General features: G+C 35.9%; 1 protein-coding gene across 1 annotated transcript in view; it reads right to left on the bottom strand.

The window, feature by feature from the left end:
• Positions 1 to 5,883: 5,883 nt before the first annotated feature.
• The window catches only part of LOC104402164 (DNA primase large subunit-like), a gene marked incomplete at both ends in the record, with an annotated part of 22,162 nt that continues 132 nt past the window's right edge, over positions 5,884 to 27,913 (bottom strand). The window contains 5 exons of the mRNA XM_010009969.1: positions 5,884 to 6,025; positions 6,861 to 6,956; positions 24,705 to 24,825; positions 27,520 to 27,599; positions 27,765 to 27,777. Of these exons, the coding sequence (XP_010008271.1) occupies positions 5,884 to 6,025; positions 6,861 to 6,956; positions 24,705 to 24,825; positions 27,520 to 27,599; positions 27,765 to 27,777 (452 nt within the window). The remainder of the gene's footprint in view (positions 6,026 to 6,860; positions 6,957 to 24,704; positions 24,826 to 27,519; positions 27,600 to 27,764; positions 27,778 to 27,913) is intronic.

Below are 27,913 nucleotides of genomic sequence, written 5' to 3'. Positions count from 1 at the left end.
CCCAAAGTCACTTCCCTTGATTTCACTTCTCCCACTCAAAATATCACCGTTTTCTTCAGCAGATCTGTGCCTTACCATACCAGCAGACAATGACCTTACCATACAACACGACTCAGAAATGAACACCAGCTGCTTCACTGCAACACTCTCACAGCAAACTTTCTTGAGAAACTCAGAGGACAAAGTCACTGTAATCACATTTTACCCTGCACTGCCAAAGTTATTACCTCACTAACCTTGTATGAGCATATTATAAAAATCATCCATTTATGTTACAGTGAATTACTTTAACACTGGGAACACAACACCTGAAACAAATTTCAAGTGACAAGACCATAATCAATCATACTTTCTAACATTAATGCCACTACATAAAGCCTTCTGCTTCACCGCTTGAAAACGTAGGTGTTTTGGGAAGAAAATGTTTTGCAGATAGTGCTATGTATACTGATCCTTTCCCCAAATTAGCAGGTTCTTTGAAAATACAGCATAAATCAACTGAAATAGCATATATGTCTAATATTTAATTTTAAAAGACAAATCATTACAAATATCAGTAAAGTTAGAAGCAACTTACTTGATCCGCATTTCCAATGATTTTGAAGATCACATCCCAAATAGGGAAAGGAATAAACAAAAAAACCACCCAAAACAAACAACAACAAAAAAAAACCCACACAAAAAGTAGAAAACAGTAGTGAAGTCTTCTTTTTCTGCTAAATCCTCAAAACCCAACAATTTTATTTATAAGCATTTTATCAGATTACACAAGATCATACTGCAAAGTAAAAAGTGTAGGCATTCAATTCAGAAGAAACACAAGCTATCAAGATTGTACGTATTAACACTGGAATCTTGATTTCTTATGGTATCAGTTTGTGTTCTGTTCAGTTAATATTTTAATTTGCAGACTGTTAAAATCCTATATGATGTTCTGCTGTAATATTCTGCCCCTCTACTCTGCTCTCATGAGACCTCACTTGGAGCACAGTGTACAGTTCTGGTGTCCTCAGCATGAGGAGGACATGGAGCTGTTAGAGCAAGTCCAGAGGAGCGCCACGAGGATGACAATGGGGCTGAAGCACCTCCAGTATGAAGACAGGCTGAGGAAGTTGGGGCTATTCAGCCTGGAGAAGAGAAGGCTCAACATAGACCTTCCAGTATCTGGCGTCTTCCAGTATCTGAAGGAGGCCTACAGGGATGCTGGGGAGGGACTCTTCATCGGGGACTGTAGTGACAGGATAAGGGGTAATGGGTTCAAGCTTAAAACAGGGGAGATGTATGTTAGATACAAGAAGGAAATTCTTTACTGTGAGTGTGGCAAGACACTGGCACAGGTCACCCAAGGAAGTTGTGGATGCTCCATCCCTGGCAGTGTTCAAGGACAGGCTGGACAGGGCCTTGAGAAACCTAGTTTAGTAGGTGTCCCTGCCCATGGCACGGGGGCTGGAACTAGATGATCTTAAGGTCCCTTCCAATCCAAACCATTCTATGATTCTATGATTTTCACAAAATCAACTTTTTAAAGTAGAGTTATAAGTCAAAGACCAACCAAATTATTACTTCAATTGCTAGGCTCAAGATGGCAGTAAAAGGGGCTGGATTTAAACGTAAATATGACAAATCTACTGAAAAAACACCATTAGACTATGAATGAGAAATTCAGTTATGCTATCATCAATAATTACACGTCTTTGTAAAATAAACTCTTCAAACCCACAATAAAAGCACTCATGCTACACAGGGACATCTACACATTCTCAAGCATTTGTTTATAGCTTTAAAACATAACATTCAACAAGCACTAACACTTAAGGACAAGACATTTTCTGAACTGTAACTTTTGTTAAGATAAGACTGATGCAATGGTTCAATGTAGTCAATTCAAACACTAATGGAGGCAGGCCAGAGTCAGGTTTTTCAGTACTTAGTAGTTACTCACACAGGGCAGAACTCCTCTTCAAACAACTCAGACAACTACCGACATAATATTAAGTCATTTTCTCAGTTATTTGAGGACACTGCTGATAAAGGGCAGTCCCAGACAATGATTAAGGAGCCTCTTCCATCCTCTTCCCCTTCTATCCCACTTCCAATTTCTCCAGACCAATCCCGCTTCACGCATTACCAAATACAATACAGCTCTGATACAGGCTTCGAGGTCTGAACCATGGCACTACGCCAAATCTTCCAGTTTCAAAAAAATCGGAAATTAAAACAATTATCCTCAGAAAAAAGGCAATCCAATACTGCCAATAATTTCACAACCTAAATTCACTACGTGACTACAACTGAAATTACCAAAATGCAGCACAGCATTACTGCAGAATGTTTGGGTATAGTGTAAACACAGTGAAACCCTCATGAATAAAATATAATGCAATTTGAATTAGTGTAAGTTTTCTTCAAGTTATAAAACAATTGTAGAACTAATATTACAACTTACATGAAGTACAGAAAATGTTTAAGCTTTCTGCAGTTTAATCATCATTAATGGCACAAAGGAAAATATTTACGATCAAATGGGTCAGAGAATACAGCAAGAAGGTCCTTGCAGTATTGATTTTGTACATAAAATGAACTTCTTTAGTTGCATTTGCTATTGTCAAGAAGGCTTGACTAGTATTAATCCCCCTATCATTGAGCCTCAAGGAATTGCCAGTCAAGATGTCAAACTTATTTTTAAAGGATGAAACGAAACATATGACTGCTTTGTTGACTAGTAAGCGATTAAAGCATAACTCTGATTAAACTGAATTTGTGTCAGTGTCAACATAAAACTCCTTTTAAAACCAGAAGTCAGCACTATGAATTATTTACTGTTCTCTGAAAGCTCAGTATCAACACATCAATTCACTCTCATTACAAACCAGTTGGAATCCTCTTCTAACATGCAGGATGGCGGCAACATGAGCCTGCAATGTAGTGAGCAATGTAGCAAGGCAAGGCAACCACCCAAATTTTTGCATGCTAGGAGTAGCTTTAGCATCCTTCCATGAAGTGTAACAGCTTCAGAAGACCTTGAAAAAGACATGGCAGGTCTTAATCATAAAATCATTCCTGAGTAGGGATAACTCCTAAAAACCTGTGTGTGTGATCGCTTGGAATAGCACCAAACAACATCCGAGAGGCATCGCAGTACAAATAACATCACACAAACAACCCACAATGGAAAACTCAGCTGCTTTAATGTTGAAGAACTGAACTACTAATGGGAGTTGTAAAAAAAAGTTTCCTCAAAACTACATGACGGAAAGACCACCTTTCTACTATCTATGTTCAAAGTATTTTGTCCCTTAGAAGCTTGTAAGAGACTGCCAAAGCCAGAAATACTGGACAAAGTCAAACTACCCCATAGAATATACAAGTATTTAGCCTAAATTTATGACCCTGCGAAGACACAACCCCCTTCTTCAGAAACAGCATTCAAGCCTAATTTGGTTTATCACACCCTTAAGATCTTTAATTCTCAAATTCTAATAAAACAAAGATTGGTCATCAGAAAGTGCAGAGAACAAAGCATGAATAGCCAGATGCTGCAAAAACACTAAATCATACTCCCAAAAGCACACATAAGTAATGCTTACCAAAGAGGTCATGTTGTCAAATACATTAATTAAAGAGACAAATTAAATACGAAGGGTCTATTACTTCTTAATTAAATCTGGCCATGATGCACAACTTCTGTGCAAAGTCATGAAGACCTCTATACTACCACAGTGCCTGAAATTCAGCACATTTCTCTTAGTTGATTTTTCCTTTACAGCAGCCACATACAAACATCCATGTGCTGCAAAAGCATTACCAAGCACTTCTAAACCAGCTGTACTTGCAGAACTTAGGCCTAGAGCAAATAGTATTTCAACTATTACTTTTCACAAACAATACTGGAAATGTGCCACTGTGTTATAACTTCCATTAGAAATATGCCTCTTCAGATAAGGCTGAGGAAAAGATTAAAGATTATCATCCTAATTTCAATGTTGTGGAACAGCAATAGTTACCATCATTAGATTTTAAAAATATTTCTTATATACAATCTTTTCTTAAAAAAAAAAAAGTTTTCTTACAGTTTCACAGAAATTTCAGAATTTCAGTAACTAATTGACAGTAATTGATGATTATAGTTTCGTTCCAGTGAAAACTACACCAATTATCCAGCTACCAAGTTAGGCCTTCAAGTCCAGTTATGCCTGTTTGGTGTAACAGAAGAACATTAGATTGACCTCTGATTTTTAGCCTTTGTTTCCAAAAGACTCAATAATATTCCTAGCATCTCTCAGCAGTGCACTGTGCTGGCTAGAATTAGCTGAAACTGCATATTAAATGTGGTTTCTCAAACTAAATTAGTTTGTAAATTAGTAAATCAAGTCCCCACAACCTCAAGTTGGAGCTTTGGAATAGGACAAAACCCACTAATCTTTTATTCCTTACTCTGAAAATATGGCAAACTATCATTAGCAAAATATATGTGTTAAAACTAAAAAACTAATGCAAACCTGAAATAATGCAATGACTTAAAACATAGCAGTTCTATAGAAGATAGATTCCCACACTCGCAAGAGAGTTCTAAGCCCTGATTGATCACAAAGGGTAACATAAAGCACTCCTTCACTATAAAGCAGCTATTGGCTTAACAAAGTAATCTGGTTTATACAAAATTATAAGGATAGTATGAGTTTGTAAAAAAAGCTGCAGATTTTTCCTCCAAGTGAAAAGTCAGATAGACAACTCATTGCAGTTTCTCCTGGTTTTCACACTTCCCCGCTTAAACTATACAACAAATACTCACACAACAGGTAAATTCCAGAACCTCCCCAAAAGTATTTTAAATAGATGCAGATAACCTGCGTACCGAGACATAATTCTACAGAATACATTCATTGCTTTTAAATCCTACACAAGTATTATCAGATTTCAGCAATAAGATTATGCATCAGCTGAAATAAGATGTCTCTAGTTGCAGCTGTATTAAAGAGTACTAATGGAAATGTTCACATAAGAGTACCATGATTTTTCACCGCACATTAAATAATTTTATAGACTCCAGTTATATTCAAAATTGAAAAATTATAAAATTAGCATACTGGCAGCTTCTTAAAGGAATGCCTTTTTACTTCAGAGTGTTTGTTTACTAAACGCTCGTGGCCAACCTTGATATTAACATGGCATGGCAATCTAAGGCTTTTAAAAATATTTTTTAAAAGCAATCTGAACTGCCTTCATATTTCTCAATTCCATATATCTTAGGACTAAAGTTTTGTGCATTCGACATGATCACCAACTTTTAAACCCTGTGAAGAGTCTCAGATTGTAAAATTAGCATTTCCTAAATTCATCACCAAATTACTGACAGAACACTCACATACAGTATTTACTATGTGTCCTAACTAGATTTGATACCTGAAGCATTCCTATAATGAAGACTTCATTTTTTCCGACATGTTCTAACTTACCCTTGTTTTAGATCTAAGAAAATAAAAAAACAAAAACCAAGAAAGAAAACAAAACAAACCACAAACCAGTATTTTGCTTGTTTCAACAAAACCAATGTTGCAAAATGTTGTGCAAGAAAACACTGAAAGAGAAAACACAGTTGTGTGTATGGGGCTAATATTTTGAATGAAAAGTCATGTTACTCTCTATGTGGGAAACAATTTCAAAATCCTCTAGAAATTTATGTACCATGCACATCATATGCTAAATTCCGTTTAAAAGGAACAAACCTCCAGCTCATAACAAAATTTTCAGTCGTTGCCAGCAGTTTTGACAGGGTTTCTGGTATTCTTCAGAAGGAAACAGATAAATTTAAAAACCAAAAAGGTCTCTGTCCAAGAGTGTCAGTAAACAATGTAACAAAAGTTGTAAAAATCAGTATCAGACTTACTGCCAGTGCTTTAGATAACTTTGTTCTGTAGTTATTCAAAACAATTGCATCGATATCCTTAAGTGGCACATATGCAAAGCCGTCTTTAATAAACACTCTTCTGGCTCTAAACAGATCCACAGCATCTGCAAGTCCAACCTAAGAAAGAAGAAAACCCCACATTGTAGAATAGCAAAATAACACAGTAACAATTTTACAACCCTAAGATTCAAGGTGGACCAGTACAGCTTTAAGTCATTCTCTGTCTTTTAGCACTCTACCCAGGCAAAATGTAAAGAGTTTGAAATTAAGTGTTGCCTTTGGAATAGCTGATCATTATTTTGGTGGAAAAATTGTTTACCTGCAGAAAGTCATGCAGCTAGGCAAAATAAGCTATCTTAAAGCTTGTGTCTATGATTATTAGCTCAATTATGTAGCTTTGCATCATTTACTGATTTGATATTTGAAAATGGCCTTCTGGTGGCCTTCTGTTTCAGGCATCTTGAAATATTTTACTCATGTAAAGCTACATATCTTGGAAGTAGATCTGGAACCCAACCAACTTCAGTCCAAAAAAGAATCAGGGGTTTCCATTAGACAGTTACTTCCTCTCTCTTTGCTCTATTGCAAAAAAACCTTCAGAATAATACAATCAGCCCAAACCTACTTTCAGCAACAGAAGTTTGAGAATGCCTCCAAACTGAATGGTCTGTCAGCCAGGCAAGTTAAGTCAATTGTCCAGGAAACATTAAAACTTAAGACCATTTCTGTGGTGAAAGGCAAGTGATGGCAGAAAAGGACAGAAGACAGTAATGGTAGTTCAAAGCTCCGAGTCCCTCCCTCTACCCTTATATAGACATAAAGGAAGGAAACTCTTATTTCTCAACCTCAGTTGAGAGATTAACTGTGAGCAATAGTATTATGCAAACTTAACTCCAAGTTTAACTGAAAAAGAATGAGTGCAAATCTGTGGAACTTAGTAGTTTATACTTACCTTATAGAACATTTGTTCTTTTACTTTAGTCATAGTGAAGCCAGGGGTTGATGCAAGCAGCTCATTTGCCAATTCATTTTTCATATCTTCACTAATCTAAAATTAAGAGCTTGTTTTAAAACTGCTGAAATACTTCAGAATAAGGCTTTATTTTTTTTTAATTAACACAAACTAAAAGATTACTTAATCTGTGAACATACCATCCTTTTAGTTGACAAGGGAAAAAGAATTACATATTCAGTGAGTGATCACTAATAACTGATTAAGCAGAAACCAGCAAAACACTAGTGGTCAATAGTGTTAAATAACCTTCCTTCTTAAGCCGTAGTGCAGATTTTAAAATATAATAATTTTAAGCATTAACACAAAACTGTATTTTTTAAAAGTCAGCCTTTTAAAAGCCACAAAATAAAACTTGTGATAAACTCTGCTCACATCTAGATTCACTGTATGCATTGAAATAAAGCATGATGACTCAATGGCAGTCAGTAAGGACATACACAACTTGGTCAGATTTTTGACAAAAACATCAGTTTCAGCTCATTTTTAAATCCAGACTTTAAAAAACAAACAAACAAAAAAAAAAACAACCAAACAACAACAGGACCAAAAAACCACAACATGTCATCTATGGTATAATTCTTGTTCTATAAACGTGAATGCTTTTCCAGTTCTTGAAATGGGCAAGTTAACCAGCAGTACTCCAATTTAACAACTTGAACTACTTAAGCCAAAATTTCTAGCTTGCAAAAATCACAGATAATGCTACACTTCATAATATAAACACTTAAAATACTGCACATACATAACTATATATGTTATGCTTTTTTACTACTTAATAGCACACCAAATACAGCAGAAAAGCCACAAAAAATTAGTACATTGTAATGATTTTACTAGTCAATAAATCATTTTAGGGTTTTATACAAAGGAAAACAACAACAACAACATTTGGAACCAATTTGTTCTGCTTTAGATCATAATTAAGATCAAGCTTTAAAGCCTGAAAAAAGTACTAAATTAAAAAAAGAATTAAAAAATTTTAAGTAATCTATTCTGATAAAACAGATCATACAGGCTGGTAATCCACCAGTGATATCTAGTACCATAACTACATGCAACAACAGTCTTGCATATTTGCACAATATGTTCTTGATGAAATACAATGGAAGTAGTCCCTGACTGAAAGGGATTACATGTTAAGAAACAGAGATTACCTTCCCAAAATACAGATGGACACAGATGTCACCAAAGCATAACACACTGTGTGATGGTGCCCCAATAACTATGGAGAGGTGATACAAAGCTGCAGCCAAGACAAGCTTTTAGAGACTTGTCAGCAACCAAGGTGAGGCAATCATATGCGTTAGATACCCACCCAGACTCCAAACACAAGATAAAACAGACACTCAGCGTCATTCATCTGCACGGAAAGGGATGAGCATAAACAGTTCAGTTTCTTTTCTGAATGGAACAGAATACCTAATTTATTGACCAACACTTCTATGCAGTTAAATAGGCATTTAAAACTTTTTTCCTTCTTCTCAATTCAAAGACCAAGAAAATGAAACAAAACAAAGCCCCACTTTTCTTGGAAGTCATAGGAAGGACTCTTTCACTTCAAACTTAGAGGAGTAGTTCAGCAAATCCGCTCTATGAAAGTGATTTGATGGATGCATATGAAATGGCCAAGGCAGGGATGTCTAGAAGGCTTATGGTTACCCTGTCTGCATCTTGATGTTGATCTAGATGCAACTGTAGTACTCTCAGGAAAATCAGCTTTAAATAACAACAACAAATCTGCCACCAAGGCAGAAGAATGTAACTTTGAAGACAGGGGAAATACACAGTAGCATTATTTCCACATGTGAAAATCTAATGCTCAGAGAAAAACAAGCTGTATGAAGAAGATTTTTCTTTAACAAAGTACCTCTATCAAAACAGTTAAATGTGTTTGTGTAAATAATTTGAGAAAACACTATCTATAAAATACTCCCACTAATGATCTCATTTTTGTTAGTCTTTGAAAGATTCCCGCTTTTCAAACATGACATGCAGGAACTATATACAAATTTCTCACAGTGCTACCAAAACCCTGCTACTCCTTCCAGATAATCTATTTCTTGTTTAAATCACTATAAATCTAAGTCACCACATGAGCCTGCAAGCTTGCCTTTCACCTAGTACAGACCAAAGTTTTCATTTTAATTCCAGAATAGCGACTTCCATTTTTCAAATGTAACAGGTTTATGCTTTCTCAGTTGAAATTGCTTACAAGAGCCCAGCCTACCATTGATGAAACTGTCTTCAAATAAAACCAGTGAAACATACTGTATAGCTATAGTGGTTACAATTGCATTATTTCTTCTAGGATATCTCACTAAATAAAACATGAAACCAAGCCAAGGATTCTTTATTTTATTTATTTTTTTTTTTTTTACAGACAGGCATTAAAACAATCCAGTCACTGCTTTACAGACAAAGCTTGCAATACTGGGGAAGAATGAGAAGGGGGAAAAGGAAGGATTCCTTTGTTTTTCAAAAACCAATTAGCTCATTTTCATCCACAAAATCATTTCATTATTACATTTAATTTCAATGTGTTTTTACCTCTTTATATACATGTAAAATAATTATATTGACTCCAAACTTCACAACCTGTCTAGAATCTTCTTTATTAGTAATTTGACCATACCAATCTTGTACAGATGCAAAGTCACAGTGATTTTAGATTTTCTTGCATCCCACTTGCAAAAAATTTAACACTCTTGGGGTAAAAATGATCCTGGTGAAACCTCCAGCAGAACAGGTTAATGGATCATGACTACAGATTTGGACAAGATCATGAGCAATGTTACCAAAAACACAGTTCCATCAGAAACTGTATTTTCTAAACCAACACAGTTAATATTGCAAAGCAATATTTATCCTATAAATAAATAATATTATAAAGCTGTTAAATAATTCACTTCTTACAGCCTCAAGCACCTTATCACAGTTAGGCAAACCTTCAGCAGCCCTACAATCACTTTGCTCCTTGCCTTTTCACCAAATTCACATTGCCTTCATGTTTTCAGCTAATGGAGAGAAAGGAAGGAGAAACAAGGATATTCCTAGCTCCTAAATAAAGCTGGGAGATGACTCCAGAATGCATTTAAATATAAAACTTGCTTTTCTAAAGACCAGAACATTAAAAATAATTGATATTGGCATTAAGGTTTTCACTATTTTAATGAAAAATTGAGTAAAACTGACTGAAGGTGCAGTTCAATGAAAATAAGCTCCTTACAGTGTGAACTCAAACTCAAGCTTTCAGTTAGGTCATGCCTGTGCCTCTGTACACACAGGGCATCATGAAACATGTACCCCATTTTTACTTAGTTCATGGAAGCTGGAAAAACATTTTTTCCCTCCCCCCCTTTATTTTAAAAAGAACGCTAGAGTTTGTACATTTAATAACCTCATTTTAAAATGGCACCTGCAAGAACACATTCCGGTAATCATTAAAAAATTAGACACAATTAAAGACAGCTTTTAGGATTCTAATGAAGATCAGAAAGATAAACAGACTGTGTAACTCTTGACAGAGCTCAGTGACATTTGCCAGATAAAATACAGGAGATTCTAAAATAAACAGAATTCTTCTGAGGGTGTCACCTGGTGCTCATCTGACCCTTCACACTGAACTTACTCAACTCACCCCACAGAAAATAACTCACTAGTTTTGCCTCATTTGTTGCCAGTCTAGTTAACTGCAACTGCTTATCACCAAGTCATCCTTCACTCTGAACAAGCAAAAAGTAACACTTCCCTTTTCAGTGACAGTGGGTCATGTATTGTAGCTTGAAACAATTGAACACTTCAGTAAGTTTTTGAGACTTCAAGAAATTAGGAAAAAAAAAATCAAGACATGAAAAGGGAAGGCATAAGAAGAAAGGAAGGAAGCAGATCTGGGACAAGTTGCATTATTTCTAGTTTTCTTGCTTTCTACATGCAGTTTATTCATGGATCTTTAATCACAGAATTGTCCCGGAAACACAAAGACACATAAATTTAGATTAAAATATTCATAATTTAACACGTAAGGCTTGATTAAACAAACACTGGCAGTGGGCCAGTCCAAAAACTTCAAAATACATTTTATAACCCTGCTCTGTTTTAATGAAGAGATGAAGATGCATGCACACATTGTACTACTATATATGCACAACTGCTTACTTTGGCTGTTTCTAGGTTTCCCAGTAGGGAACAAGAACTCAATGCACAAGTCCTTTCCTTTTCCAAGGCTCAGCTTCAGGTGTTTACAGGCACACATCTCTGGTGTCCTTAGAAAGTGAACTTTAGAATATGCTTTTAGTTACCGAGCAGCTGGTATGCAAGTGGCAAAGCACCCTTCTCAAAAAGGCATGGCATCAGTATCTCAGTACTACACTGTATTTCCATTCTAAGTATGAAACAGACAAAACAGTCATTTTCTAATCAATCTTCTCCATTGTCACACATCACGGTACAAACTAAGCTAGAACAAGACTACAAAAGTATTAACTTAGATATCATTAAATTTAAGAATATAAATTTAAAATGTATTCAGCCAGTTAACAAATACTAGCTTGATTAGGAAAGCACATCATTCCCAGCTGTCCTACCAGTTAAAAGCAGGGATAGACTTTAAAACATTTCAGAGGTTCAAAAATCTGATGACTCTTCTTAAGAGATATCAATTCCTTTTAAGCCAGGCGCAATGAATTAAGAAGAAAATTCTATTTCCCATGGTACAACAACTTACTATTTTAGCTCAAGTTCAAGTTGCTGGCATCCCTTAAAAACATAAAGGGCTGTAGTTGGAATATTATGTATTCTTATCCATCGACTGAAATGTTGTTTGGGCTTTTTTTAAAGTCAGGAGTCGGCAAGGAAAGGACGATTTATGGATCTTCCTCAACTATGCAGCTAATTCAAGGTTATCATAACCAAAGAGAAAACTGAGAGACACAGGTCCAGTTTCCTATATTCCTGACAAACTTTCCCCTACATCCATGAAAAAGGAAGTTAAACAAAACAATTATTACAGATTACTTTAAATACATATTACATTACATACATATTAAGTCACACATAACTGAAGAGCTAATGGAAGATCCTTATAAGAAATAGGTCAACAAGTTTTCTTCCATTCACAAATAAGGATGCTAACATCAGACCCAATTTTGCAGAAACTTATTAACAAATGTTTCTCTAGATTCAATCCCAGGATTAGCAGGGAAGAGTATTTCAATGTTTGCAGACCATTTTATAAAGCTTATGTCCAAAACAGCAGCTAGTAAATTCTACTTGCAGTGTAATTACATCCTCCACAAACTATCCTATCAGCTTTTATGCTGATGTACTAAGGAACAATATAGACATTTCCGAAGTTACTGTCTGCGTTCACTGCAATGTGAGGAATAACTTCATTTTCGAAACATTCTTAACCTTAACTACTACAAAAGAACTTAATGCCTTCATTATCCAAAGAATTCATTTTCTTCTTGAACAACATATGGACATCATTTTACAAAACACTCTATTGATTTCTCAATTTTCTCTTTCCTTATGCCCCAAAAGAACGTCAGAAATATTTACAGAAAATGTTGACACTCAATGACACCATTCTCCTTGTCTTTACCACGTTTCTTCCAGGAATTCAAAATTACTGATTGCTAAGAACTGAGGATCTACAAGGATCATGTTAGGAGTTGCTCTTCTTTCACCATTTCCAAGCCACTAGATAAAAACCAGTCAAGTGCGACCTGGTCAACTACGAAGTGCTAGAACACATGATCACACAAGAAGTGTGGATGCCCTTCCCACCTCTTCTGTTGAAAGCTGAAGAATGTGGTGTACAAGATACCCATTATCCACTGCATTTCTGGTACAGCTGCTGCTTCATATTACTTTAGAAATCCAGGGTTATAGCAGAACATCTGCATCAGGATTCAGACTGTATTCCAAATGTTGTCTGGTTGTTTTCAGCATGGTTTTATTAATCATCTCATTTGTATTGCAGTCTTTTTTGAAATTTTTGTTTCAAGGCAAGTTCACTTTTTCAAAGCAGGAAGAGAATATACTTTAAGCCACAAAAAGTGTGTATAGCCCCCAGCACAGAAAGATTCAACCTTAAATAGGACCTTTAGAGTCCACTGTAACTCAAACGACAAACTGCTCAAAGCTATTTAGTAAGAATCATAGTAGTCTAGTGCGTTAAAGGGGGCATAAGTAACCGTACAGTTTGTGTTTTAGTTTAGTTTTACTTTAGTTCACAAGTCAATTTTAAGCAGCAAGAGCTATCTTCTAAAGGTCCATTTAGACTTCTACAGATAATCAGAATCTGTTTCTAATCAAAACAAGATGATTACCATATTAAAACTTTTAATTAGCATTTTGCATCATTTACAAACTGTTGTTCATTATGTTTATGAAGGTGAAAAGGGACATCCCCAGTAGCTATATATTCTTCAATCACATCTACTGCTTAATTTCACAATTTTATACAACATCACCAACACCATATGTGCAAATAAATACATGCAACTAGAATCACTGTAGCAAAATGTTAGTTTTCTCCATTACTAATAACAAAGTCATGTTTACAGTTCAAAGATCCATTAGAGAAGGATAAAGAGACCTGTTCTCATCCATTCTAACAGTGCACAAAAATAAAAATGGCAAGCGCATGTTCTCTACTCCTTCCAGCCAACATTTCTCCCTCCTAATGAGATGTGTTTATATATTCTCCTGCAAATTGAGCTTTATTTTGAAAGTCTGTAAGAAAATATTATAATTCATTTTAAGCTTAAATGTTTTAATCAAACCTCACCCCATCTACCCATTGCTCACAATGTTCACTCACTAGAATACTCAGGTTGCTTTGCAACCAACCCAATTATTCTGGGTTGCAGCCAGTTAATGACACTGCTTTGCAGAAGATGTTACTTTGCAAACAGATCTGCCAGATGGCCTACCAAATCCTCAGACTGCAGTACAATGACCTGAAGAGTACGATGTACTGGTTGAACTGGATTCCCACGCTGCTAATGCTTCTGAGGAAAGAGTTCTCCCTAGGATTTTCTTCCCAATAACTACAGTCAACTGTAAGAGGTAGCCACAAACCTAGATATCAGTGTGAGCTTTTCTTTATATGGAACAAAAAACCATTTTGAAAAAGGAACAGTCAATTCTGAGACAAAGCCCCTGCCTGGTTTCACTTAAATCTATCTCCTGAAACTTGAGTGAGGAATTTATTACTTCCTTTAAGTTCTCTAGGACAAGAGTAACATGTTACATTTGTAAAAGCACTAATGGTGTACATGTTTCACTGTCTTAATGGACAAACTCTAGCATTTAAAAAAATCAAACAAATAAAAAAGAACACAAAAAAAAACCCACCCTACTTCTAAGTCTTTCCACATACAATTTCGTTTCTATTATGACTTCAAGCGTGGAGCTATGTGATAGAATACATATTTTTACTTTGACAGTAAGGCACTATTTCCCACTTAGATATGCATCACTTCTGACCTTTGCTGCCACCTCTAAGACAAGCATCATTGGTTTTCAAGCAAGGGGACAAATGTAAGATTCAAGCAGTTGGAAACCAAGATAAAATTCAGAACCATTTCCTTAACAAATGTAAAGAGCAACCTACTTGGATATAATTACTGCTTTGGTTTGGTTTAAGTTTAAACATAGTAAAATTCAGTTGCAGACTGTTTCCACTTTTAAGCATTTTACCCCATCCTGTTTGGGAAGGGAAAAAAATATTACTTCATGCTTATGAAACAAAAATCCATAAACCCAACGAGAACATTTTGGTTTATACACCTGGCACCAAAATGAATAATTATAGCCACAGCCTTTTAGTGGCTAGACACAATATTGAGTATTTTCTTTCACCCATATCTGTCCTTCCTAAAAAACACCAACTAGTCCCATCCTCATTAATCCAAATCTGACTTTAGGATCTTCCACACCTAATAAAGGCAGCCATCAAACATTTTTTTTCCAAGCAGCTAACCTACAAATATTTATACAACTGCCCCACTACTGAGATAAATGCTTTGGAAGAAAGCGTAATAGTAATATCAGAAAGTCTCTCATAGGAGTGCTCTGATCATAAAAATGGAAATGAAAGAAGTTTAATTTCTACTGCTTAAAGCTGCTAGAAGAGCACTTCAACTGCAACATCAAAGAGCTTCTGTGGAAAAAAAAAAATTATCACTAATGCATTTTGCTCTTCCCTTTCATTTTGCAGTTCTTATTCTTTCGTCTCAGATGCTGGTAAGATGCACTACAGAGCATTAGCTCCCCCAACTGACTATTCCCATCTGCTGTTTATTCCCCATTACTACGGTCCAAAGCACTTTATTAAGATAATGTGACTCACAACAGCATTTAAAAAAATTAAGATGGTTAATTTTGCAACAACTGGCAGTTACCCAAACATAAGGTATCTAACCTAGAAGTTATAAAGAAGTTGTAATATTCTTTTAAATTTCAAGAGTTTTCAGAGGTGAAGAAGTTCTAAGCTAATTTAAACACTATTTTTTTATGCTTTGTGGAGAGAAAACAGCAACACAGAAAGATGTATTTAAGAAATATACTGCACTTTGAAGCTTATTTCTTCTGCACACTGCAGAAAGATAAAAGAACAGAAGCATTGCAGGGAATCTAAATTCAATTATACATCATCTTTATACCACAGATAAAGACATGATAAAAAGCATTAATTTTAATTTCTTGTGGAAGCAGCAAAGAGGAAATGCGTCTATTTTAAGGAATGAACAGTCTGAAAATGAAGGAAAGATCACAGGATATCAGAGCGGTCAAGATGATGACCAGAACATCACCGAAAAACAGATTAGGATAAAACTTCACATTCTATTCCACCGCACATTCCAGGATATCAGGTTAAATTCCTGCAGAGGTACAGCAAGAAATCAATGCATCTGTTAGCACTTAAGAAAAAACACAGGAGACAACTAACAGCCCACACAGATCTGTCAAAAACCAAATTGTGTTAAGCCACTCTCACTGCCTTTATGATAGTGCAACAGACCTCAGGGATAGGGAAAAAAGTAGGTGTCATATTGTGTCAAAAGCCTGTAAAGCCACTCTCATAAAACACTTTCACATGAAAATGACCAAATAGTTCCACTGAATTTGCTATAACCTGGGTGCAAAACCAATTGGAAAAGCCATGCATCCAAGAATTTAACTGAAAATTAGAAGGCCATACTAAGCTAAGTTCCACAATTATTTAATTTTAAACTAAAATTTAACATTTTAGTTCCTAACCTGCATATTAAAATAGGAGCAGATTACATATTTAAATGCTATGAGGCTGGGGACACTGCAAAGGCTCTAGAGAATGGGATCAGGCAAGAGAATCTAGTCTGAAACTGAAGACTGCATTTCAGCAGAGACACTTCAAGTTTTTATATCTGAGCCAGTTCTGTACAAACAAAGGAAAAGCTGACTAACCAGGAATGCTGAGAAAAGCAGTTGTGCAACCTCTCCATCTCTGGCTTGGGAGTCACTATACCATACTATCTGGGAGAGGGGGAAGAACACAAAGAATACATTAATTTAATCTGAATGTCATCGTAGAATTGGTAATGGTTCAGATGGAATATTCTGACTAGCTGACACTGCACTTAAAAAATAAAGATGTTGCCCCACTAAAAAATGTCAAAAGACACCCAGAAAAATGACAAATCACCACACACAAAGAAAGGCTAAAAGAAGAAACAACAAGAAAGAATGATTAGCCTATCGTATAAGTAGAATGCAAATAAAAAGAGGAAGAAAAAAAAAAACAACAAACAAACAAGAAAAAAACAACAAAAAACACCCTTTAGTGGATAAGAACATGAAGAAATAGATTCGAGTTACTGGAAGGTAGAATTAGGTTTGACATTAGGAAGAAGAAGTTACACGGAAAGTAAAGCAGCAGAATGATGACCACCATTGTGGGACATAAATGAGTATACAGGTGCCAGCGACTGGGCAAGCAAAGGTGTCAAGTTTTCATGCACAAGGCAAACGAAACAGCTGTCATCTTCAAAGTGCTATTGAAAGAGTCAAAGGCAGAAAAAGAGAAGAAATAAACAGCATTTTGAAAGCAACCACAGAACATTTGGGTCCACACGAAAAGGAGACCTTTGAACACTCCCCAAGAGAGAGACAAAGTCTGACTGGTTAAGATGAAGAAAATCCATGGCAGGTATTCACAAGAACCAAGTAGAAAGGAAGCAGAAATTCACTGGACCTTCCAAATCAACACAAGATGTATTTGCGACATACAGAAACCTTCAGCTGCAGATGCTGAAAGAACAGATCTTTGACTTGATGCCTAAGAACAAGTGGTATGTCTTGGACAGCTAAAATTATGCAAATCAAAGCAGACAAAAGGCTGAAACTCAAGATTGAGGGCTTCAGATTAGATATTTCTGACAGTAACAAAAAGTAAATGTTGTTCTAAGGAAAAGTACAGCTTTGCAATACTGAACAGAAACTAGGAGAACACCCAAAAAGGAAAATGGGAAAGATAAAACTAACTGAAAACAAAGAGCTACTAGCAAAAGAAGTTTTTAGCTATCAGGTGAGGGTTGAGGCCACATCACACATCCATGAAAAAGACGAAAATTTGAAGAACTGAATCCTATTGCCCTCACCACAGAAACAGAACACAGAAAGAGTAAAGTTAAAAGAAAACAGTGAATTGTTAAACTTTCTTCAAAATTTAAATGTTGTCAAAGGAAAGATTATGAACAGCCTAACTGCATTATCAGTTTCACTGAAGCAGACTATGGCAAGGAAGAAACTCCCAGAATTTAAGAGTAAAATTAGGCACCTGTTCTGTTGAGATCTCTATACAGGAAGTAGGAATGCAAGATACTGAGATGGGTAAGTTAGAGGGTTACTTTGTGATACGAGGAGGCAGCCTAGACTGATTTGAGAAACAGGAGAGAACAGCAGAATGAGCACGGCAGACCTATTCCAGGAATTAGAAGTTGAAGGTCCTGGAGTATGTGGCAGTTATCTAAAAATGAATTAGATAAGTGACAGTTCCTACAAGAAAACTTCTATGAAAAGGCAATGAAGAGAGAAGTTACGTTCACTGTCATTTTAGGGAACAGAAGGATTGAGCAACAGCTGAGGAAAAAGCCAAATTCACTGAAAGACGTTAAATTCACAAGGAATGAAAAGAAAGATAATTTAGACTTCTGCTAATAGAGTTTCCTTTTAAGGAAAGATTATTCCAAATACTAATTTACAGTAACTAGCAAGTTAGTTGCCAGTCCAGGGGACTCCACTTCTAACTACTGAGCAAAGGTAAGATACCAGTATGACTAGGCAACTTCTGACCCAATTTCTCCTTTAATGCTACAACGCATTAGAAGAAAAAGAAAGTGTAAATAAAATTCTAAAGAGAATTCTGTCACCACTTTTCCTAAATATCTTAAAACAACTGCTGAAAGAAGCAGAATATATTAGAGATGCCTATTTATATTTCAGAAGAATGCAAATATCCAGATTAAGATCTAGGAGTTACTGTGCAATATGACACAGACACAGACTTGAAGGGCAAGAAAAAAGATAAGCATCATACAGAGCGAAGGAAAGAATAGATTTACTCTATTTTTATAGCTTCGGGTTATCATCATCATCATCATGATTAATTATTTCCCCAGTGTCAGGTGTAAGACCAACTATGTGAACAATAGGAAGCTCAACACCTTAATTCAGGAATTCCTAGGAACATCAGTGATCCAGGTATCTTGCAGTTTTCCTCAAACTGAAGACACACTGAAAGCTTTTTAATAACAACTTGTGGCACTTGTCATAAATACTCTGATTACATCAAAAATGCTATCAGAACATCAAACCAATAAACTAGGATTTATCTCACACCATGAAGGTCTAACAGCATTACTATAACAAACAGTAAGTGTAATCACTCAAGGGCTTTTGATATGGGCATGTATAACCAGCTACAAATAAAAAGGGAAAAGGAGAAGTGAAAAGGTTGAGTAGGAACAGGGGGATAAACAGGTGGTACATCCATAGCAGGGCATGCGGAAAACTACACAGGCAGCCAATCTCACTGATAAAATTACATTAAAAAATGGGGCTTGGGCATAATGTTAACTGACTCGAAACAGGTCTCATATCACAATCTGGCAGAAATAAAATCAGGCACTCCTAACTAAAACAAAGGAAAACATCAGATGCCCACAGCTTGTGGCAAGAAAAAAACTAACTTTCTAGTTAAAGCTGAGTGTCACTTACCTGTAAAACCATTTACTTCATACAATTCCTTCATATACTGAAGAACTTTACTTCAGTAAGAGGTTAAAATATTTTCTCTATTAACTATAATATTTAAAATAGTCATTAGATTTCCCTTTAAATATCTTAAAAATCTATATTAGTGGCTTTTACTGCCAGAAACTGTCAGGCATCATTGCTGTAATTACTCATTTATAGTAAGATTTTAATGCTTTAATCTCCCGAATTGATGTAAATCTCAGCTGTACACCTGTGTTTGCATATTCTCTTTGATGGGCTCTGTCACCTTAAATGTCAGCATTTAGTTCTCTTGAGTACTGCTTAAGGATTTCCTGTGCTCCTTATGTGACTGACTTTGCACACAGACTATTTAATGTGCCTTCAGAGCTGAAAACTACATGTCATAACATAAAAAGCTTAAGTATTTATCTGGATGATGACAGCATTATCCCTTAAAACTCTTTTTTTTATCCCCAAATATAGAATAGACTGAAATCATTCTGAAAGACCCTCAGAACCTTTCCACAATTTTCCTGTTACTATTATAGAAAACCATTCAACATACCAGGGGAAATACTCTCAAAATATAGATTAAAAATAAGCAAGCTTTAGAAACAGGGAACAGATTAGTAAATGTTTCATATTACAAAAAAAAAAATTTTTTGAAACACTTATACACCAGAATCATCATCTTATATTGAATGCCCTATATTAAAGTGTCAAGAAAGGCAATGTAGCGCTTATTTCAGGACAAGGACACATCAAAAGCAGGGAACTCTCACATCACAGCTTAGTTTTGAGGCAAGACTGCTATCCAGTCCCTTAAGCAGTTCCCCAGAATTTGGTGGACACCTGACAACAAGCCATCTATGAAGTATTACTGAAGACAGTATTATAGACCGAGGTCCAGAAATTAAAGTGTCAAATAAGGATAAAAATAAGCTTTACTGAACAAGGAAAGTGCAGAATTACTGAAGAGAATGTTTTCTAAACTTTCTGTAAGTCTAATGCTCTAAGCTGAACAACTAGATGCTTTTTGCAAGACAGAAGCATTTTAACTAACATGAAGCAAGCATCATTCAAAAAACTGTTTCCTCAGGCAACAGGTAACATCAAGAGAAATACCCCACGACTGGCTATCGGTTAGGTGACACTGCTCTAAGAAAACTGTATTTTAAACAAGCTAGTAAATACCTATCAAAATATTATTTCCTAAAACAGAAAAGTAATAGTAAAATTTCAAACCCTCATCAGTCTCTATTCTTGGGCACAATCTCAGTCCTTGCCACCAGTGACCTGACAACCTCATCTTACACAACATAACATACCTATGCTTACTCCAAAGGAAAAGACTACTGACATTTATGTAACTTTCCCCCTTGCTACCACTTCCAACTAACTGGGAGAATATCAGTTGTCAAAGGCTCCAGCTGAGTCCCAATCTTAGTAACAGTTTACAGGCATCTCTATCAGCATCTAAATAAAGGCGTAAATAATTAAAAAGGTACAAGAAGTTGCAAGAAAGGAAACCCATACATTCATGAGGCTGTAATTTCATATTATGATACAGTTACAATTAACAGTTCACCACCACAATAAATAAAAAAAAAATTTAAAAAAAGAAAGCAAGAATTTTTTCCCCCACTTTTATTCTTGCTTTCCTTCAACCCTCTTCTTTTCTTGACATTACATTCAATATCACACACTCTTCGTCTTGCCTATGCTGGCATGAATTTGGCATAATATAAACACTAATACTTCAGAGTACTGTAAAATTTTGAGCACCTAACGAATGTTCCAGTAGGCTGAGCAGCGCCTGTCCAGGCGTCTTCCACACTTGCCAGGAAAGAGATTGGTCAAAGCTATTTCCTGCAGGTGATTAAAATGCAATCTACCTGTTAATACTTAAAAAAAGTGTTTCAAATATAAACTCAAAGCAAAATTCCTTTTTTTTTTCTTTCAGAAAGTCCAGGTTCCAGAGGCTTCTCACAGAAATGCTGCAAATGGACTAACTCAATCTGGTGACAGCTTCGTAAAAATATTTCAGCTAAGAACATACCTGAGCTTCAAATTTCTATAATTTATACTAAATGTAGAGAAGCATATTTTTAAACATTGCAAAAAAATGTGAATTATAATAATCCTACACATGTTCAAACACAAATTCATTACACTGAAGTCATCATCTTCAATCTGAATACTTTAAACAGTTTACAGCCTTCCTTTGGAAAATAAGGGGCATCTTTATAATCGGGTAAAACTCCCCAGAGCAAGTATTTACTTATTTTACTAAACCCTTTGCCATGTATTTCGCTCCATCAGCAATATAGATGTCAGTCACAGGACGTAAGAAATCCTATTATATAAATTAAAACATTCATTTTCATTAAATTTAATTTCTATTCTTAGTTTCAGAAAGCTCTTGCTCTTTGATTAAAATTCTCTTTAATCATGAGATCAGACCTACTATCATTTCAAACTCTCCTCAGATGGCTGTCATATAAAAAATTCAAAAAGTCCAGTATTTTTTTTCTTCTAGTTGCTGACTTTAATCTTCCCAAAAAGTTGCTAAATAAGACCTTTAGTGCTAAAGTCTTCAAAGAAAGAAATATCTTAACAGCTGTTTAAACATTATCCCCGAGTGGGATTGAAGACTTTTTGATTCTATAAAGCAGTAACTTTCAAGCCATGATACACAAAATCTCAATAATTAGTCTGCAAAACCCCTGCAAAAATTATATGAATACATCTCACACACATGCGAGCAAACATGAAAAGAAGTGACAGATACGTCACTGTTCAGTTCACGTTGTTGGTGCTGTACATGAAGACAAGTGTGACAGAACTGTACAAAGTCATCCACTTATTCCTCCTTCCCACAAAAAAAAAAAAAAAAAATAATATATATTACCAGTTCTTTTATTAAATATTGAGAACTGCTTCTTACATTGGTTCTTAGAATTGTTAACTGGAGACACAGCTGTGCCGGTCTACATTGTGGTCTCAACTTCAGCGGCTCTGGCCTATCTCAGATTACAATTCTGAAATGCAGAACCATTATCTAGGAAGTGTAAGGCACCCATTTTCTCTTTAAGGAAATTTCACTAACTTTCTTAGGATATCTTCAGCAAGTAAAATCCCACAGTAAAATTTCTATCTGCTTACCAATACAGAAACCAAACTGTAATATCAGAACTAACTCCTTTTCCTGAAGACCATCCCCTTTCCTAAGAGGTGTAGCACAAAGTTTGATTTCTATCTTCATGTATGCACAATAAGGCATGAAACTTGTAACTTCTAATAGAGAAGCATAAAGAGTATAGCTGGTCTTCATTTCCTTTAGAAAGCCTTTTACAAATACAACATTGAGAAAAAGAATATTGCTTTTATAGTAGCCTTAGTTTTAGTGGCCCCTACACTGCACCATAGAGTTTACACCTGTTTCAGACACATATGGAATTCCTTAGTAGTATTCAAATGTTTTATACCTGATCATTCAAGGAGGGATTAGTTTTGCTTAAATTCCCACTGGAATTGGAAGCGGGGGGAAGTAGAAGCAGGGAAGTAGATTTTCAATGAAATGATGCTTTTTCCTACAGGCGTAGGAAAGCAATAACTTCTTAATCATTTTGACATGCTGAAGGCACATTCAATAGCACAGAACCAATCCATACCACTAACTATTTCCAGCAACCTGCAAACATTAATTTATTCTCACAAGGCTGAATGCTGAAACTGTGACAGGACAATATGAGACTGGGGAATAAGCAATGGAAATATAGCTCCACAACCATAGTGCTTGCTGAAAGGTCTGTTGAACCAAAGAATGACATTTCTAATAGTCTCTCGAAGACCCAGGAAAGCGTGTGTGTTACTGTTTTGCCAGACAAATTCATTCTCAACACTGCACAAATCACCTTCCCCATCAACAGGCACCAGTGACAGATATTTCAATCCAGGAACATCTCATGCATGTCAGTCACGTATTTCAGAATATTTAAGTTCTTGTAATTAAACAGTATTTTAAAAGAAAGGTTTTTTTCAGTAGCTATGATTGTACGTTAGTTTTTATTAAGTTTGCTCTGAGAGCTACAGGCAAAGCTGAAGCTTTCCAACAAAACAGTTCATAGCCACAGTGCAAAATTTTATTGAAATAATTGATGCCAAAACTGCAAAAGGCATTTTCAGTTAATCCACTCAGACAAAAAAAGCGGTATATAACAGCAGGAACTCATTTGTAATATCCTTAAAGCATCTCAAAACCAACAGTTGTTTGACTACACAGTTTTGGTATTCTCAAGGTTTTTCATAAATTGGTAAGGAATTAGAATGAGTTTAAGTTAAAAGGGGAAAAAGCTTTGAATCTAAGTTCTAATGAGAAAGCAACACCTGTGGAGTAAGAACATTTACAGAATTTTGGACCCAACTTACATCGTGCATTCTCCTCAGCATGTATTTAATAGGCCAAAATCAAATAGTCTAGTGAGTGAAAAGATCAGAACTTACATAGACTTTATACACACACATACATGTAACAATAAACCTGTTATTTAATTGTACATAATGTCTTTTAAAATTACACATAAATCCTTCAACACAGCAGGCAATTTTTAACTACCATATCTAATACCAGCTTGGTTTAGGGTTTTTTTAAGCTAACTCACTTTCTCGGTTACACATCTATAGCTGCAATAACTCACATAAGGTGCACAAACAAGCAGCACTGAAATGATTTTTAGCATGTGGAAACATACAAACATGGAAACATGTGTCAAAAATATACTTGCAAAGTAGAAATCTACTGGTTATAACCCACAGTGACAACTACGCAGTAAGTTATGCTCTTGAGCAACCCATACAGGATGATCACAGTCCCCAGGTCACTGTGGTTTGCCTTGGTTACTATAGCAAGAAGCCAGCATCGTAAGAGTAGTTAGTAGATTGCAAAGCTTCTAGAGTAAAGTTTATGAATAAAGACATACATTAACCAAAACTAATTTCCAACTAAGTTCAGTAAACTGATGAGAATGGATTGCACATATACTTCAGGTTAGAATAAAACATAGCCATTGCGTTCTTATCACTGAAACTCTTAAAGATGAATTATAAAACAATTCACCACTTACACATAAATGAAAGCAAGGTAATTGTGACCTGAGTGTTATTTGCCCTGATGGACATACAAATGCCACACCTGTAGAACACAGACTAGATCTAACCCTCCCAGAATCTTTATTCAAAAATACCCATCAGATTCTGTAAACGCTGTTAACTTACCTTTGTAAGCAGACCCAGCTTCTCTTGTTGCAGCACATAATTACATCACTTACTCCTTGTTTCTGTGGCATGCACACCATATTCTCCAGGTTCAGAAGTTCTGTGTGGTTGGGTTTTTAAACCCAAAACTCTACATTTTGTTTTTTAAACAGAAGTACTGAAACTGTCATAATGAGAATTTTAAAAAAACAACAGGCACATCCAACGTAACACAAATGCAGAAAATAACATACTTACAGCTTCAAATGATAAGTTAACGTGTTCCAGGAATTTCTGTGTTAAACTGTCAGTTAGTTCATTGAAGCGGTATCGCAAGAGATCCATTTCTTGTTGAAGAAACCAACGCCTGAGATCCTCACTGCAAAGAAATAAATAAAAGTTAAAAATAACACATTTTCTGCTGAAGCATTCTCTCTTTCTCTATAAACTAGATGTTAAATGTAGTGAACACAACATCTGATGTAATGCTGGCTTTGGCACTGGACCCACAAACCGAGGAGCTTGGAAGAAAAGGCAGGAAACCTTCAGGAAGGAGCATTCAATCCAAAAAGACTTGTGAAGAAACAGTGTGCTAAGAAGCATGACTGCAGATGTTTTGGACTAACAAAAGTAGAGCTGTGTTTGCCATGAAAGTGACTGAAACGAGATTATTCTATTTCCTGGTCTTGACAGAAGTAAGTGATATTGCAAGAGATGTGGAAAGAACAGTATTGATGAGACTGTTCATTCAAGATGGTACATACATGGGAATAAGCTTTAAAGTCCTGGCTATGAGAAGGCAGAAGAACAGACAAGAGAAGATTACATTACAAATTTAACTGACAAGAATGGTGCAGCTGGCCACTTCAGACCATGTAAAAACCACAACAATCCAATACAGACTAGAGAAACAGCTGATGTAAACTCATACCCCTTGGTGGCACTGTTGCCCAACTGGAACCTTTAAAAGGCAGTGCCGCAGGAAAACAAGCCTGTGAATACAACTGCTACAGGGGACTGAATTCAACCCTGTTTGCAGCTCTGTCTATTTAAAGTACACTTTCAAACACACCTACCTTAACAGCTTTCATCAATTAACCTAATGATTTGTGTCAAGGTTATTTTTCTGACCAAATATGACAAAAGCTTAGAGAACAGTACATTCTCTTTGGGTCCCAATTTTATCTTTCCAGGAACATGCCAGGTTTAGAGCATAGAAATATCTCATCCCTGAAACAGCTGCTTCTCAAGAAAGAATGAAGAATGGTAGGCACAGAATCACCTCATGGTGCCTAAGTTACTATTTTCCTTTTTCTGAGCAAGCACTAAGTCCACCTTCCCAAAGAAATAAAAAAAAAGCTAGTTTAAGTGGAAACTGACTATCAAGCTGCTTTATTGAAACACTGCATCAAACTATGTGTATATAACCAGGAACACAAAAATACATTTGCAAGTAGTTTTCAGAGTGCCCCAGAGCTCCAACCCAGGCCCCTCCTCCCCAAGAAGGGGTCTTTCCCTGTAGACAATACAGCCAGGCTCTTTCCTTCTGATTCTGTGGCCCAAAATAGCTTGTATTTATTTCTGCAAAGCGGTTCATCTTCAACAAGCTGTCCACCTCTGCCCTGCCTACAGCTTAATTCCCAAGATACTTCCCTGAAACACAGGGTTTGAACCATGTCTCCCATTTATTTCCTAAGCAAGCACTCAGTAAGTCAAATAAGCTCTTATACAAATGATAAAGATCTTTTTTAAAAAACATAGCTTTCAGAGAAAAAGAAAATAGTCCAATTATCTGCATCTATTATCTGGAATCAGGAGATTCCAGGGCAATATAGAGCGGCAACACATGGCAGGGATAGATGGGCACAGCCCAGATGGTTTTTGAAAGGGCAACACAATGGGATGTGAATAATCCAGGCAATGTCAGGGTGTTTAAAGCCACCCAGGGCCTGTCATGGTGAGGTTTCCTCTATTTGGAGCCTTTTGAGGGCTGTGCTCCCTCCTGTTCTGATCAGATGGTCTGTAGCTTACACCTACCATGTTGTTAGCCACCTTGGTCTCTTCTCTAACACTTGCCCGAAAACATTCGACTGTCTCATGATCCATTCCAAGGAAAAGCCCCATCCACTCCAGCTCCATATCTTGGCTTACAGCACAGTCCCTCCTAGTCACCCTTCCAGTCTGTTTTTGCTTACACAATCTGTTTCTATCCATAGCAGCACAGCAGTCATGTCAGCCACCACAGTATCATAACATGTAATCTACCACACTCACCTAATTTAAACTATATTGCAAATTGAAGTGCAATTGAATTAACAATTCAAAACAGTATAAACTTTGTATTTCCCAGGCTTAATTCCAAAACAGGACTGCAAAGGTAAGGAGTCTGGAGTTCACACTAATGCAAAACAAAGCTGCTAACAGACATAAACCACTGAGAACCTGTATAATTTCATCCCAAAACTACAGCTGAAGCAAAAGAAATGCACCTGACAGGACCAACTTTGTGCTTGAGATTTCACATGACAAAAAACTTGCAGAGCAACCATCCACAGCAGTGAATCTGCAGGATCAGTAGAGGAAGCCTCAAACTCAGATGGTATTTTTAGTTTGCCAGAAACAAGGCTTTCTCTTGAGACAATAATATAAAGCCTATTTACATAGTCAGGTCTTTGATCAGTAATCAATAGTTTAAGCATATGCAGCAGTTAATCTAAATTAAATTCTCATTCACTGTGAAAGCCTAACAAAAAGTGAATACTGGCGTGCTTTAATCTTAAAAAAGATGTCAAAAGGAGGATACCCAAATCAATGCTCTATGCACAAGATACAAAACTTTATACTTTTACTGAGTATTATAAAATCTGAATACTAATTTTGATCCCAAATATCCCTTTTGGCATAGCTTTTTCTAGGTTCCTATAAAAAAAAACCCTGCTCTCTTTGAGCCTACCTTTCTATTTAGTAGCCATGGTACTCTAAAATATCCATAATGTCTGTAATAAAGCAATGTAGTATCTGTGTAGACTTAAACTTAATAATAAGAGTACAGCATAATCCAAAAAGTACTTACGACTGACAGTAAGCAAGGCGTAGTATGAAATGAGATATATGGTCTTTTCTTCTTGCTTCATAATCATCCTCAGCCAAAGCCTACAGAACATATTGCTATTATTATTTCAGAGAAATAATCTCCCCCAGATCAAAAATACAATTAATTTATCACTGCTATTCAATAAAACACTGTATTAACCCTCATCTTTAAGACAATAAATTCAAGACTATTAAAGAAAGGGGTTATCCTAAAGAAATATATACTCTCAGAGAAAAACTACACTTTTGATAAAAATGGCAGAATTTAAGTTTTAGGGATCATATTTCATCACCTCTACTTCTATTCAGAATTCTTAAACAGTGTAAAGGAAATTAAGTGCAAGAGAGTTCCCTTTTTTGATTTTTACTTACTT

The sequence above is a fragment of the Nestor notabilis genome, unplaced genomic scaffold, assembly GCF_000696875.1.
Source record: "Nestor notabilis isolate BGI_N333 unplaced genomic scaffold, ASM69687v1 scaffold12162, whole genome shotgun sequence".
NCBI lineage: Eukaryota > Metazoa > Chordata > Aves > Psittaciformes > Psittacidae > Nestor > Nestor notabilis.
The sequence above is the reverse complement of the archived record's forward strand: the minus strand, read 5'-3'. Positions and strand labels throughout refer to the sequence as shown.